The 17,304-nt window shown below is 39.9% G+C and overlaps 1 protein-coding gene across 5 annotated transcripts in view; it reads left to right on the forward strand.

Annotated features, from left to right (window-relative positions):
- Positions 1-17,304, forward strand: part of EMCN (endomucin) — a 121,635-nt gene that overhangs the window by 81,681 nt on the left and 22,650 nt on the right. For 3 of the 5 annotated variants that reach the window (NM_001076420.2, XM_005207702.5, XM_010805952.4), the window contains 3 exon segments: positions 153-191; positions 16,085-16,177; positions 16,606-16,662. In NM_001076420.2, the coding sequence (NP_001069888.1) occupies positions 153-191; positions 16,085-16,177; positions 16,606-16,662 (189 nt within the window). 5 annotated transcript variants of the gene reach the window in all.

A 17,304-nucleotide genomic window follows, 5' to 3' on the forward strand; every position in this document is an offset into this window, starting at 1 on the left:
CCTCATGATTTGGTGACTTGAGGAAAGTAAATCAGAAATGAACTAAAATCTCTATGCATTTACCACCTGAAACAATTGTGAGAGTAGATATTTGATATTCAACGTTTAATTTTAGCAATTTTCTTTCTTTCTTTTTTTTTTTTTTTCTAAAGCTGAGACTCAGAGTTCAATCAAAGCAACAGAAACACCAGGTAAGTTCATTTTCTTTTGTCTGAGAATATTCCTGAGTAAAATCCCAAGAAGGAGACAAAGTAGATCAATCAGTTTGAGGACAGGGTTAAATAGTATAAAAGAAAATATTACATGGCAACTAAAATATTTAGGAAATCTTGTGTTTAAAAAAAAAAAATGCAGACAAGGAGAATATGCAACAGTGTGTCTGAGTGCTCTGGGGCTTGGGTTAGCGGAACCAGCTCTGGGAAATGCATAAAGCTTGTGGAATGTTCCTCTCCCCAGAACCTAGTGTTCCTGGTCTGTTTGTGTGGTCAGCTTGCCCCCTCCCAGAAGTATAGGGTGTGCTTTTGCTGTCGTCTCTACTTTCTAACAAAGCCTGGTCCTGGCATCCAAAGAGATGATGTTATAAACCACAGTTAACAGTCTAAAATGCTATCACTTTGAGAAGCACTCAAGCTTTGCCATCCTTAGTTTTAAGCTGAAAAAATTTTGGATGATGGAGCAATGGAAATTGGAGAAGATTATTGGCAGAGGAAAATGGTCATGTTGAATCTTCATACTGTTTCGAAATTGTAATTATTTGGAGATTTTTATTTTCCTAACTCCTATCTGGTACATGTATAAGTGACATATCTCTTAGGTTATCAATATTAACCACCTTTGCTATATACTAAATGAGAAATATGTGAAATAAACCTAGGAGATCATGAAACTTGTTTTTTTTTTTTTGGACCAGAGAAAGATTTACTGCAGAGCTGAGCAAGGAGAACAGGTGGCTAGGAAATACAGAGATCATGTAACTTTTTTTAAAAAATGGAAAAATAAAGCCATGAAAATTATGAGTGACTCTAATATTTTCACAGCAAACGTCCTAAATAGTCATCATGGTCTACCCTCAAGAATTAGAAATGGGAGTTATATGCTTTTAAATTTAAATTATTTATCTTCTACATAATATATCAAATAACAAAGGAAGTTATTTTTATATTGTTAACTTTCTCTATTTCACCTCATCACGGTATTTTTTATCCTTTATTTCCATCTACACAGTCTAGAAATGCATTGGAAAAAGCCTTGGGAAAAACAAAACATAAAAATAGTTCATCCAGGCAAAGAGGGCAGCTTTGCATTGGCTGATGCTTTGCACTGTTCTGGAGAAATCCTGTCCCCTGTTTCATGGATTGGTTATCAAGGAGGAGTTACAGATGGAGGAGAATCGGGAGGCTGCCAAATTGTCAGCTCTTTTTAAGGAGAGACCAAAGCATCTTTTATTTTGTTTAAAAGTTTATTTACAAAATTCCAGCTTTAACTACAATTGATTTTTACATGTAATGAAAAGCACTTTTAGATTTTAATTTTGAATTATAGAAACTAATTCTCCTAAAATAGATAATAGACAAACCATTGATTTGAACAGTGAATTAGAAAGAAATATGGCCGATTCTATCAACTGCAAGAAAGGTCAGTCTTAAATTTCAGATATATGGTAGGGCTAAAGCCTAAATCCAGGTTCACTTTAAAAAAATTAACAAACATCCCCCATCTTCCTTAAAATAATTAGTATTTTTCTTTTAGGTAATGTTGAGGTAAATGTTTAGGTAATGTTGACAGAATGTGGTCCACTGGAGAAGGGAATGGCAAACCACTTCAGTATTCTTGCCTTGAGAAGACCATGGATAGCATGAAAAGGCAAAATTATAGGATACTGAAGAGGAATTCCCCAGGTCAGTAGGTGACCAATATGCTACTGGAGATCACTGGAGAAATAACTCCAGAAAGAATGAGGGGAGGGAGCCAAAGCAAAAACAATACACAGTTGTGGATGTGACTGGTGATAGAAGCAAGGTCCGATGCTGTAAAGAGCAATATTGCACAGGAACCAGGAATGTCAGGTCCATGAATCAAGGCAAATTGGAAGTGGTCAAACAAGAGATGGCAGGAGTGAATGTCGACATTCTAGGAATCAGCAAACTAAAATGGACTGGGATGGGTGAATTTAACTCAGATGACCATTATATCTACTACTGCGGGCAGGAATCCCTCAGAAGAAATGGAGTAGCCATCATGGTCAACAAAAGAGTCCAAAATGCAGTATTTGGATGCAATCTCAAAAACAACAGAATGATCTCTGTTCGTTTCTAAGGCAAACCATTCGATATCACAGTAATCCAAATCTATGCCCCAACCAGTAACACTGAAGAAGCTGAAGTTGAACAGTACTATGAAGACCTACAAGACCTTTTAGAACTAACACCCAAAAAAGATGTCCTTTTCATTATAAGGGACTGGAATACAAAAGTAGGCAGCCAAGAAACACCTGGAGTAACAGGCAAATTTGGCCTTGGAATACAGAATGAAGCAGGGCAAAGGCTAATAGAGTTTTGCCAAGAAAATGCACTGGTCATAGCAAACACCCTCTTCCAACAACACACGAGAAGACTCTACACATGGACATCACCAGATGGTCAACACTGAAATCAGATTGATTATATTCTTTGCAGCCAAAGATGGAGAAGCTGTATACAGTCAGCAAAAATAAGACCAGGAGCTGACTATGCCTCAGATCATGAACTCCTTATTGCCAAATTCAGACTGAAATTGAAGAAAGTAGGGAAAACCACTAGACCATTCAGGTATAACCTAAATCAAATCCCTTATGATTATACAGTGGAAGTGAGAAATAGATTTAAGGGCCTAGATCTGATAGATAGAGTGCCTGATGAACTATGGACTGAGGTTCATGACATTGTACAGGAGACAGGGTTCAAGACGATCCCCATGGAAAAGAAATGCAAAAAAGCAAAATAGCTGTCTGGGGAGGCCTTAAAAATACCTGTGAAAAGAAGAGAAGTGAAAAGCAAAGGAGAAAAGGAAAGATATAAGCATCTGAATGCAGAGTTCCAAAGAATAGCAAGAAGAGATAAGAAAGCCTTCCTCAGTGATCAATGCAAAGACATAGAGGAAAACAACAGAATGGGAAAGACTAGAGATCTCTTCAAGAAAATTAGAGATACCAAGGGGACACTTCATGAAAAGATGGGCTCGATAAAGGACAGAAATGGTATGGACCTAACAGAAGCAGAAGGTATTAAGAAGAGGTGGCAAGAATACACAGAAGAACTGTACAAAAAAGATCTTCATGACCCAGTTAATCTCGATAGTGTGATCACTCACCTAGAGCCAGACATCCTGGAATATGAAGTCAAGTGGGCCTTAGAAAGCATCACTATGAACAAAGCTAGTGGAAGTGATGGAATTCCAGTTGAGCTACTCCAAATCCTGAAAGATGATGCTGTGAAAATGTTGCACTCAATATGCCAGCAAATTTGAAAAACTCAGCAGTGGCCACAGGACTGGAAAAGGTCAGTTTTCATTCCAGTCCCAAAGAAAGGCAATGCCAAAGAATGCTCAAACTACCACACAATTGCACTCATCTCACACACTAGTAAAGTAACGCTCAAAATTCTCCAAGCCAGGCTTCAGCAATACGTGAACCGTGAACTTCCTGATGTTCAAGCTGGTTTTAGAAAAAGCAGAGGAACCAGAGATCAAATTGCCAACATCCACTGGATCATTGAAAAAGCAAGAGAGTTCCAGAAAAACATCTATTTCTGCTTTATTGACCGTGCCAAAGCCTTTGACTGTGTGGATCACAATAAACTGTGGAAAATTCCAAAAGAGATGGGAATACCAGACCACCTGACCTGCCTCTTGAGCAATTTGTATGCAGGTCAGGAAACAACAGTTAGAACTGGACATGGAACAACAGACTGGTTCCAAATAGGAAAAGGAGTTCGTCGAGGCTGTATATTGTCACCCTGCTTCTTTAACTTATATGCAGAGTACATCATGAGAAACGCTGGGCTGGAAGAAGCACAACCTGGAATCAAGGTTGCTGGGAGAAATATCAATAACCTCTGATATGCAGATGACACCACCTTTATAGCAGAAAGTGAAGAGGAACTCAAAAGCCTCTTGATGAAAGTGAAAGTGTAGAGTGAAAAAGTGGGCTTAAAGCTCAACATTCAGAAAACAAAGATCATGGCATCTGGTCTCATAACTTCATGGGTAATAGATGGGGAAACAGTGGAAACAGTGGCTGACTTTATTTTGGGGGGCTCCAAAATCACTGTAGATGGTGATTGCAGCCATGAAATTAAAAGACACTTACTCCTTGGAAGAAAAGTTATGACCAACCTAGATAGCATATTGAAAAGTAGAGACATTACTTTGCTAAGAAAGGTCCATCTAGTCAAGGCTATGGTTTTTCCTGTGGTCATGTATGGATGTGAGAGTTGGACTGTGAAGAAGGCTGAGCTCTAAAGAATTGATGCTTTTGAACTGTGGTGTTGGAGAAGACTCTTGAGAGTCCCTTGGACTGCAAGGAGATCCAAGCAGTCCGTTCTGAAGGAGATCAGCCCTGGGATTTCTTTGGAAGGAATGATGCTAAAGCTGAAACTCCAGTACTTTGGTCACCTCGTGCGAAGAGTTGACTCATTGGAAAAAACTCTGATGCTGGGAGGGATTGGGGGCAGGAGGAGAAGGGGACGACAGAGGATGAGATGGCTGGATGGCATCACTGACTCGATGGACGTGAGTCTGAGTGAACTCCGGGAGTTGGTGATGGACAGGGTGGCCTGGCGTGCTGTGATTCATGGGGTCGCAAAGAGTCGGACACGAGTGAGTGACTGAACTGAACTGACTCAACTGAATACACATTTAGTCTTTGACTAGAACATTCATAGCTCTCACATTTGATATTTTCTTTCATACAATGCATCTGGCTTTAATTTCCATGAAAAATTATGTCTTTACCACTCTCTTCAAAAATTATTGTTAAGGGTCTAGCAATTGGTAATTGTTTTATGTAGGATCTTTTTTTGGAATTCAGAATAAGGCAACTGTATATAAAATATGAATTATAAGCAGTTATATGTAGATATGGACTTCTCTGTTGGCTCACATGGTAAAGAATCTGCCTACAAGGCTGTGGACCCAGGTTCAATGCCTGAGTTGGGAAGATTCCCTGGAGAAGGAAATGTATATCAATTCCAGTATTCTTACATGGAGAAATCCATGGACAGAGGACCTTGGCAGGCTATAGTCAATGGGGTTGCAAAGACTCAGACACAACTGAGCAACTAATACTTTCTTTTTCTTTTCTATATGTAGATACGACATTCAATTTTATATAATAAACATACAAGAAAGGTAGTCACAGTTAGATGGACATGATTGATCAAGGTCAGAAGACATGTCCATTCATTTCATTCAATAGTGCAAAGGTTGTATGAATGGACAGCTGTGTTTAGTAATGCTAAGCATGAAGAAGAATTCACACCCAATATCTAAAACATGTAGGAGAGTAAAATTTCAACTGCCCACTGTAACATACCTGGTAAGATTCCAAGTTTAGTATAATCCCCTGCTAAATATACAGAAGGATATATTCAACCAATCACTGCTAACCGAGGCATTCAATCTTTGTTCTGTTCCATCACATATAGCACTAGCTAAGATTTTGAGTGATACATGGAGCCTGCCATGAAAGGTTACTAAAGACTAGTCAATATAATAAATAACTATAATAACTCCAGCAGTCATATAGTGTCAGTGATAAGCCTCAGATAACCTTACATTAGGATCAGAGGAGGGAAAGAATTTTTTTCCCTTTATCTGTGGTAGCATACACTGGGTGAGATAAAAGCAATTTAAGAAAGACGAGAAACAGTTTCATGAAAAAAGTGGTCTTCTAGCTGCCAGATTTTTGTGCCTACTTGATTTTTTAGCTCTGAGTTCAGAGCTAATGAGGATATGGAAAGACCCACTAAAAAGTGATGAAAGACTGTTTATTCCCTGGAGATATATGCAGACATTGTGTGTGGCCATTACAACAATTTAAAGCAATGATAGAATTCACTTTTGTTTAGCCTTATCATTTTCCCACAGACAGGCAGAGCTAATAACTTGTCCTTGAAAATTAACCTTTTGATTTCTTTGTAAGAGATGTCAGCTCAAAGAAAAATGGACCAATATGCCTCAATATATTGGGAAAGGAATAAACCATTTGCCCATAATTTCCTGAAAATACAACTATATTTGTCCAGGTTTTCCACAGAAGCAGAACAAAGAGAATATACATATATAAATATGTATTTATATAAACATATGGAAATCTCTAAAGAGATGTATTATAAAGAATTGGCTCAATGTATTACAGAGTCTGAGAAGTCCTGAGACCTCACTTGGCAAACGAGATCCAGAAGCAGGGAATGCATGGTGCACTTCTAGTCCCAGTCCAAAGTGCTGAGACCAGAAGAGCAGATGCTGTAAGTTCCAGGCTGGAAGCTGGAAAGCTCAAGATCCAAGAGGAGACAATAGCTCAGTTCAAAGGCAGGGAAACACTGATATCCCAGCTCAAGGCAACCAGGCAGAAAGAATTGCTTCTTACTCCAGGAAGTCTTTCTGTTTGCGTGTGTGTGTGCATGCTCAGTCATGTCCATCTCTTTGTGCCCCCGTACAGGCCTCCAACTGATTGGATGAGAGCCACCCTAATGGAGGTCATATATTTCACTCATCTACTGATCTGAATATTAATCTCATCCAAAAACACATTCACAGGCACACCCAGAATAATGCTTGACCAATACCTGAGAGGCAAGTTCAATCCCTGGGTTGGGAAAAGTCCCCTGGAGAAGGAAATGGCAACCTGCTCCAGTATTCTTGCCTGGGAAATTCCATGGACAGAAGAGCTTGTTGGGCTACAGTCCATGGGGTCACAAAGAGTCAGGTAAAACTTTGTGACTAAACAACCATATCAAATATCTGAGAACCCCATAGCCAAGTCAACACAAAAAATTAATCATCACAGCATTCTCATTGTGACCAGCACAGCTTGCAAAAAATTTTATTGTACACATCTTTCATTTCTCAACTGTGTTTCAGGACCTCAGTTGTTTTTTAGACATTAACTTTTTTATGGAAAATCAGAAGCTAGTACAGACAACTGCCATCAAAATTGACTACTGGCCTTTGGAAAGGAGGATTCTCTGTCGTGATTCATTCATCACGCTTGAATGAACAAGCACAGGCATTCTTATGCAATGCCTGGAGTTGGTTACTGGTAAATTCATATAATGTGAAACATGAACTATTTTATACAGAGGATTACTTACCTGAATATTCTAACTTTGAATGACAGAATCTTGATACTATTGTTCAGTTAGTAACAGTTCAGTTAGAATGTACTCAACAGTTCAGTTAGAATGTACTCAAACTAGAAATATAGCCATAGCAAGTGATATCCTGAGTTGTTTTAGTAACTTGGAAATTTTATGATGTTTAAAAATTAGTTGTGAAAAAAATAACTCAGTTATGGAATAAGAAATAAAAATTAGCTTAGGGCCTGGCATAAGCTTCCACTTGGGAAATTATATGAACCTATAAATCTAGGTATGGCTAAGTGGTTTCTCCTCTGGTTCAAGGATCTGATAAGTCTCTGAGAAGTGCTCAACCCTGTTCTTGAGACTCTCTAGTCTACACTGAACGGTCATAAAAACTCACAATCTTGGACTTCCCTGGTGGCGCAGTGAATAAGAACCCACCTGCCAAAGCAGGGGCACAGGTTTGATCCTTGGTCCTGGAAGATTCCACATCCTATGAAGGAACTAAATCCCATATGCCACAACCACTGAGCCTGGGCTCTGGAGCCCATGAGCCGTGACTTCGGAAGCCTGCACCTAGAGTGTGCTCTGCAACAAGAGAAGCCACCTCTATCAGAAGCCTCTGCATCACAGCAAAGATTATCCTCCTCTCACCACAACTAGAGAAAGTCTGAGAGCAGCAAGGAAAACCCAGAACAACTGAAAAACAAGCTAACAAACAAAAACCTCAATCTCAACTGATTGGCTAGCCAGCACTCACTTTAAGAACCGACACATTTCAACAATATTGCTAAGGATGTGAGCTCCTCCAGTAAACTCTACAACATGCTCTCTATTAATACATTAGGAAGAATTCTGTCTCCTTGTATGTTTCTGCAGAGTCTGGTCTAGCCACTGAAGAAAGAGAGGTTTAGTTTCTCTTGGTATAAAGAAACCTCTTGATTGGAGAATAAATTGAAATAGGTGATACTGCTGCTAAGTCGCTTCAGTCGTGTCCAACTCTGTGTGACCCCATAGACGGCAGCCCACCAGGCTCCCCCGTCCCTGAGATTCTCCAGGCAAGAACACTGGAGTGGGTTGCCATTTCCTTCTCCAATGCATGAAAGGGAAAAGTGAAAGGGAAGTCGCTCAGTCATGTCCAACTCTTCAGGACCCCATGGACTGCAGCCTACCAGGCTCCTCCGTCCATGTGATTTTCCAGGCAAGAGTACTGGAGTGGGGTGCCATTGCCTTCTCCAGAAATAGGTGATATTTCATGTAATAAAAATAAAGATGCACTTATAACTCATTGTTACTGAGCAGCAGCAGCTTAGGCAGCATAGAGTCGTGGTTGACAGACCAGAGTCTAGAGTCTGCATTCAAACCCTGGCTCTGTGTGACTTTGGGCAAATTATTTAAGGTCTCTGGGCTTTAGCTTCCATTATATGAAATGATAATATTGTTAGTATAGTCGTGAGTATAAAGCCCTTAGAACAATGCATGGCACATAGTGTCCCATCAGTTCAGTTGAGTTCAGTTCAGTCGCTCGGTCTTGTCCAACTTTTTGCAACCCCGTGGACTGCAGCATGCCAGGATTCCCTGTCCATCATCAACTCGCAGAGCTTGCTCAAACTCATGTCCATTGAGTCGTGATGCCATCCAACCATCTCATCCTTTGTTGTCCCCTTCTCCTCCTGCCTTCAATTTTCCCCAGCATTAGAGTCTTTTAAAATGAGTCAGTTCTTCACATTAGGTGGCCAAATTATTGGAGTTTCAGCTTCAACATCAGTCCTTCCTTCCAGTGAATATTTAGGACTAATTTCCTTTAGGATGGACTGGTTGGATATCTTTGCAGTCTAAGGGATTCTCAAGAGTCTTCTCCAACAACCACAATTCAAAAGCATCAATTCTTCCATGCTCAGCTTTACAGTCCAACTCTCACATCCATACATCACTACTGGAAAAATCCTAGCATTGACTAGATGAACTTTTTTTGGCAAAGTAATGTCTCTGCTTTATAATATGCTGTCTAGGCTGGTAATAGCTTTTCTTCCAAGGAGCAAGCATCTTTTAATTTCATGGCTGCAGTCATCATCTGCAGTGATTTTGGACCCCCCAAAAATAAAGTCTGACACTGTTTCCATTGTTTCCCCATCTATTTGCCATGAAGTGATAGGACCAGATGCCATGATCTTCGTTTTCTGAATGTTGAGCTTTAAGCCAACTTTTTCACTCTCCTTTTTCACTTTCATGTAGACGCTCTTTAGTTCTTCATTTTCTCCCATAAGGGTGGTGTTACCTGTGTATCTGAGGTTATTGATATTTCTCCCGGCAATCTTGATTCCAGCTTGTACTTCATTTTGCATGATGTACTCTGCATATAGTTAAATAAGCAGAGTGACAATATACAGCCTTGACATACTCCTTTTCCTATTTGGAACCAGTCTGTTGTTCCATGTCCAGTTCTAACCGTTGTTTTCTGACCTGCATGCAGATTTCTCAAGAGGCAGGTCAGGTGGTCTGGGATTCCCATCTCTTGGAGAATTTTCCACAGTTTGTTGTGATCCACATAGTCAAAGGCTTTGGCATAGTCAATAAAGCAGAAATAAATATTTTTTGGAACTCTGTTTTTTTAGTGATCCAATGGATGTTGGCAATTTGATCTCTGGTTCCTCTGCCTTTTCTAAAACCTGCTTGAATATCTGGAATTTCATGTTTCACATACTGTTGAAGCCTGGCTCGAAAATTTTGAGCATTACTTTGCTAGCATGTGAAATGAGTGCAATTGTGCAGTAGTTTGAGCATTATTTGGCATTGCCTTTCTTTGGGATTGGAATGAAAACTGACCTTTTCCAGTCCTGTGGCCACTGCTGAGTTTTTCAAATTTGCTGGCATATTGAGTGCAGCATTTTACAGAATCATCTTTTAGGATTTGAAATAGCTCAACTGGAATTCCATCACCTCCACTAGCTTTGTTCGTAGTGATGCTTTCTAAGGCTCACTTGACTTCACATTCCAGGATGTCTGGCTCTAGGTGAGTGATCACACCATCGTGATTATCTGGGTCATGAAGATCTTTTTTGTATAGTTCTTCTGTGTATTCTTGCCACCTCTTTTTAATATCTTCTGCTTCTGTTAGGTTCATACCATTTCTGTCCTTTATCGAGCCCATCTTTTCATGAAATGTCCCCTTGGTATCTCTAATTGTCTTGAAGAGATCTCTAGTCTTTCCCATTCTGTTGTTTTCCTCTATTTCTTTGCATTGATCACTGAGGAAGGCTTTCTTATCTCTTCTTGCTATTCTTTGGAACTCTGCATTCAGATGCTTATATCTTTCCTTTTCTCCTTTGCTTTTCACTTCTCTTCTTTTCACGGCTATTTGTAAGGCCTCCTCAGACAGCCATTTTGCTTTTTTGCATTTCTTTTCCATGGGGATGGTCTTGAACCCTGTCTCCTGTACAATGTCACGAACCTCTGACCATAGTTCATCAGGCACTCTATCTATCAGATCTAGGCCCTTAAATCTATTTCTCACTTCCACTGTATAATCATAAGGGATTTGATTTAGGTCATACCTGAATGGTCTAGTGGTTTTCCCTACTTTCTTCAATTTCAGTCTGAATTTGGCAATAAGGAGTTCATGGTCTGAGCCACAGTCAGCTCCTGGTCTTGTTTTTTTGACTGTATAGAGCTTCTCTCCAAGGCAGGGGTGGTGGCCAAGAGGAGCTACCCAAACTTCTATATTAACTATATATATAATTAACATGCTAGTATCAACACTTCTAAGGAATTTTAATTTATTTTTACTCATTTAATTTTCACAACACTATGATGAAGAAAAATTATAATCACCATGTTTTTATTTTGAAATCCAATTTTATTATTGATTTTTCTGATCACAGAAATAGCACATACTCATAGTAAATATTTTTAAAATAACCTAGGTTTAGAGAAGTATATAATATTGTAAATAGTTAAAATACTCCATAAATGTTAATCACTTATTCTCAGAATAATTTTTAACATGTGATATATCTTCTTGCATATTTTTATATTCTTTGGTAACATTACTAATATTGATATTTTATCAAATGCAAGATTAGAGTACATGTATTTTTAAACTCATATTTTTTCACTTCAGTCAGTTCTGTTCAGTAGCTCAGTCGTCTCCAACTCTTTGTGATTCCATGAATTGCAGCACACCAGGCCTCCCTGTCCATCACCAACCAGCAGAGTTCACTCAAACTCATGTCCATCAAGTCGATGATGCCATCCAGCCATCTCATCCTCTGTCGTCCCCTTCTCCTCCTGCCCCGAATCCCTCCCAGCACAGAGACTTTTCCAATGAGTCAACTCTTCGCATGAGGTGGCCAAAATATTGGAGTTTCTTCAGCTTTAGCATCAGTCCTTCCAAAGAACACCCAGGACTGATCTCCTTTAGAATGGACTGGTTGGATCTCCTTGCAGTCCAAGGGGCTCTCAAGAGTCTTCTCCAACACCACAGTTCAAAAGCATCAATTCTTCGGTGCTCAGCCTTCTTCACAGTCCAACTCTCACATCCACACATGACCACTGGAAAAACCATAGCCTTGACTAGATGGACCTTTGTTGGCAAAGTAATGTCTCTGCTTTTGAATATGCTATCTAGGTTGGTCATAACTTTCCTTCCAAGGAGTGAGCATCTTTTAATTTCATGGCTGCAATCACCATTTGCAGTGATTTTGGAGCCCCCAAAAATAAAGTCTGACACTGTTTCCACTGTTTCCCCATCTATTTCCCATGAAGTGATGGGACCAGATGCCATGATCTTCGTTTTCTGAATGTTGAGCTTTAAACCAACTTTTTCAACTTTCCTCTTTCACTTTCATCAATAGGCTTTTCAGTTCCTCTTCACTTTCTGACATAAGGGTGATGTCATCTGCATATCTGAGGTTATTGATATTTCTCTCGGCAATCTTGATTCCAGCTTGTGTTTCTTCCAGTCCAGCATTTCTCATGATGTACTCTGCATATAAATTAAATAAGCAGGGTGACAATATACAGCCTTGATGTACTCCTTTTCCTATTTGGAACCGGTTTGTTGTGGCATGTCCAGTTCTAACTGTTGCTTCCTGACTTGCATATAGGTTTCTCAAGGGGCAGGTTAGGTGCTATGGGATTCCCATCTCTTTCAGAATTGTCCACATTTATTTTGATCCACACAGTCAAAGGCTTTGGCACAGTCAATAAAGCAGAAATAGATGTTTTTCTGGAACTCTCTTGCTTTTTCAATGATCCAGCAGATATTGGCAATTTGATCTCTGATTCCTCTGCCTTTTCTAAAACCAGCTTGAACAACTGGAAGTTCACGGTTCACGTATTGCTGAAGCCTGGCTTGGAGAATTTTGAGCATTACTTTACTAGCGTGTGAGATGAATGCAATTGTGCGGTAGTTTGAGCATTCTTTGGCATTGCCTTTCTTTGGGACTGGAATGAAAACTGACCTTTTCCAGTCCTGTGGCCACTGCTGAGTTTTCCAAATTTGCTGGCATATTGAGTGCAGCACTTTCACAGCATCATCTTTCAGGATTTGAAATAGCTCAACTGGAATTCCATTACCTCCACTAACTTTGTTCATAGTGATGCTTTCTAAGGCCCACTTGACTTCAGATTCCAGGATGTCTGCCCTGAACATCTTTTTAGATGTGGAAACTCAGACACAGAGTTGAAGTGCCTTGCCTAAGATTCCACAGCAAGTAAGTGCTCAAGTCACATTTGAGCCCAGGGGCTCAGTCTTCAGAAATGTGCTCTTATCAATCCACTGCATGTCTCTTGTACCTCCTCTGCTGATATTGCTTTAGGAGTAATGTGGGATAGTAAGAGTCTCAGTGAGATCCACAAAAGTCATCAGCTCTGCATGTATCATGGCTCCCTCCATCTTAATTGCAGAAAGAATCACATTAAACTGACAATTTATGAATTCAGCCAAGACCTGTCATTTTATCAGTGTGTTCATGCTAATGGACAGGGTTTCTCAAATTATAAGTTAATTCCCTTTAAGTGGGTCATGACTAATATTTTTTAAAAAGAAGTAAAAGAGTTTAGAAAACACAAGAAGGCATTCAGTGTAATAGAGGTGAAGTGTGTTTGTGTGTATGTGTGTGTATGTGTTGATTTTTAACTAAAGGTAGTGGTTATAAGAAAAAAATTAAATATTTATTCAAGGAGCCAACATATCCCCTTTTAAAAATATTAATTCTAGGGACTTCTGTGATGGTCTAGTGGTTACGAATCTGCCTTCCAATGCAGGGGATTCAGGTTTAATCCCTGGTTTGCCAACTAAAATCCCACATGCCACAGAGTGGGGCAACTACTGAGCCCCTGTGCCATGTGCCAAATAAATAAATATTTTTTAAAAAGGAGTTAACCCTATTGCCCACCTGTGGATCATTAGCAATAACAGCACTGGATACTACTACTACTACTAAGTCTCTTCAGTTGTGTCCAACTCTGTGTGACCCCATGGACTGCAGCCCACTAGGCTTCTCCGACCATGGGATTCTCCAGGCAAGAACACTGGAGTGGGTTGCCATTTCCTTCTCCAATGCATGAAAGTGGAAAGTGAAAGTGAAGTCGCTCAGTCATGTCCAACCCTTAGCGGCCCCATGGACTGCAGCCCACCAGGCTCCTCCATCCATGGGATTTTCCAGGCAAGAGTACTGGAGTGGGGTGCCATTGCCTTCTCCCAACGGCACTGGATAGTCAACACATTTTAGGTAGAAAAGCTTGGAGTTTCATCTGATCCAGATAGATTATACTCAGAACTGTAGCCACCACTTAGCCTGCCTATGAGAAGGTAATAAGGTAGAATGTGGAGTGTTGAAAATTAATCCTTGGGAAATCCCAGGAGGATTAATGCCTTTGGTTATTTAATCAGCCATCTTATTCTCTACCAACACAACCAAAAGAGCATTCATCTTTACTAGAACACTTGACACTGGTAAAAGCAGCTAAGTACCAAGCTTTCAGCTATTTCCTACTCTTATCTTTAAAATTCCTTTTTCTGCCTGCTCAGTGCACTAGCCTGACATTTTTCTTTGTTCTTATGGGCATATATCCAGCTTCCTCCCACAGATCTCTTGCATAGAAAGAACTATACAGACTCTTAACATTTTTCTTCCCCCACGGATGTCAGAAATGCATAAGCATGCAGTGCGTGCTGGGCTGTGGGTGGCAAAGAGAGAAAGATCCCAGGCAGTCACAGGCAACATCTATTTCTTTTATGTACTTGTACATGATCTTCATATTCCTAAGGGGCCATAATTAGATGACTCTTACATCATCTGAGCAGTCAGTTATACTTTATTGCACACCCACTGTAGTCAGAACTCCATGTGAATGGTGGGAATGATGGCCCTCACACTCCAGGAACGTGCAATGCACTATAGAGACAAGGCAAACACGTGTGATTAAAAGATACTACTTCATACTTGAAGAAAAATAGAATGATTTTTCAAAATCTTTTCCAGATACAAATTACATTTTATTACAGATTCATGAGAATAAATGCTGTACACTTAGAAAACATTTAATTATCTATATTTCCTTGAAATTCATTGAGATTTATTAATTTTGAATAATGCATTTTTATTTATTATTTTTTTGTTTGAGTCATTCTGATGAAAGATGGCAGATATTCACCCAAGCCAACAAATAATAACAATCTAAAAATAATATTTTCCATGGAAAAAAAGAGCAGTGGACATGCATCCAAGCAGCAGTCGCTCTGGAGAAACCAAACAAGTATAAATCACTGCTGAGCTTTCAAGATAAAAATGAAGGGATCTCCCATCATTTTTTCCCCCAGTTCTTCCAGTCAAAGCCTCCATTGCAGTCTTTCTCCTTGACCACTAAAGAACACTATAAACTGCATTTCTGTTCAGTTTAAGTATTTATAGTAATAAAAAAAATCAGTATCACTCAAAGTTGTAATATCTAAAATGTGATGAATGCTTTTGCATTGATTTGCATCCCGTCCCCTGGTGGCTCAGACAGTAAACAGTCTGCCTGAAATGCAGGAGACTGGGATTTGATTCCCCAGTCAGGAAGAACCCCTGGAGGAGGAAATGGGCAACCTACTCCAGTATCTTGTATCTTGCCTAGAGAATTCCATGGACAAGGGAACCTGGTGGGCTACACTCCATAGGGTCACAAAGCGCTGGACACGACTAAGGGCTTCCCTAGTAGCTCAGACTTAGCAGCAGCAGCAGCAGTAGCTCACATGGTAAAGAATCTGCCTGCAATGCAGGAGACCCAGGTTCGATCCCTGAGTCAGGAAGATCCCCTGGAGAAAGAAATGGCAACCTACTCCAGTACTCTTGCTTGGAGAATTCCATGGACGGAGGAGCCTGGTGGGCTCAGTCCATGGGATCTCAAAGAGTCAGACACGACTGGGTGACTAACTTTCAACTTTCACTTTTCAAGAGACTTACACCTCTTACAGTAGGTGATATGGGCTATAGTCTAAAATGATAAACTTGTTCAAGTTTTATTTCTGGCCAGTTCTTGAAGATATAATAATAACACCCAGGCTTTGTCATGCCAAATTTAATCATCTATACAGGAGGAACACATGATTTAATGTACAGTTGTTTGTATCCCATTATTCAGTGATAAACGGTTTTTACAGATCATCCAAAATGCCAACGTTTTGAATCTGCAAAGAAATCCAGAAAGAAAAGTAAATACTATAATCTGACTCTGACTCTAGATTTATTATTTTCCTACAGTTAACACTTCACCACCAGAAGCATCATCTTTCAGAACCGCTACATTATCCTCAATATCAGTTACAAGTGCAGAAAACATCTCCCCGTCTCAAGGTATGAATTCTGTGTGCATGAGAGGAAGCTTGCTTTGCTTGACTACTCCTCACCAAGAAAATGTCACCAATTTTAAAAAACAGACTACTGAGATATAACTGATAGAGAAAACCAGACTGCACATTCTCAGAACGGGAGGGGGCATGAGGAGACTTTTGGAGGGGATGGCTGTGTCTGTTACCTTGATTGTGGGGATGGCTTCACGGGTATGTGCTTGTGTCCAAACTCTTCAGACTGTATACATTAACTCCCTACCAATCTCAAGTCATAACACAGGACTCTTTCAGAATGAGATAAAATGTTTTCACTCGAAGCTTCATACCTATCCATCACAGAGGCTACCTACATAGAGAGTGGGGAGGTGAGGGAAGGCTTATGAGGACTGGCACACATTAACCTAAGCTGACATTTTTTTTTTCTTAAAATAGTAGGCCTTGAGAATGCAAAAAATGCAAGTGCTTCTACAACCAGCCCCTCTTATTCCAGTGAGTAACACATATATCTTCATTCAATGCAGTAAGTAGATCTGCAGAATGTTTGAATGTCACCAGTAAGGGAAAGGATTCAACTATAAACAGCCTTTTCTCAACTTTACTTAACCTGCAATCCCATTATAATCCCATATAACTGCTTCAAAAGTTTTCTTCTATTGAATTTTGTTTTAATAAATACACTTTGAGCATTTTTTCCCTTACTTTGCTGCTGCTGCTGCTGCTAAGTCACTTCAGTCGTGCCCAACTCTGTGCGACCCCATTGACGGCAGCCCACCAGGCTCCCCCGTCCCTGGGATTCTCCAGGCAAGAACACTGGAGTGGGTTGCCATTTCCTTCTCCAGTGCATGAAAGTGAAAAGTGAAAGTGAAGTCGCTCAGTCGTGTCCAACTCTTAACGACCCCATGGACTGCAGCCCACCAGGCTCCTTCCTTACCTTAGTGCCAAGCAATTACCACCAGAGGTCACAGTGAATTGATGGGGCTAGCCTCAAATAAGCCAAAATGCACAGGCAGAGATCTCCATAAAAATGAAAATTCACCTTTACAGAACTTTATCTTAATGTCAAAAACAGCCTTTTAAGAAATTCTCCATTTTAGCAAAAACATATATATATAATCTTATAACATACTGTAT

The sequence above is a fragment of the Bos taurus genome, chromosome 6 (assembly GCF_002263795.3).
Source record: "Bos taurus isolate L1 Dominette 01449 registration number 42190680 breed Hereford chromosome 6, ARS-UCD2.0, whole genome shotgun sequence".
Classification (NCBI taxonomy): Eukaryota; Metazoa; Chordata; class Mammalia; order Artiodactyla; family Bovidae; genus Bos; species Bos taurus.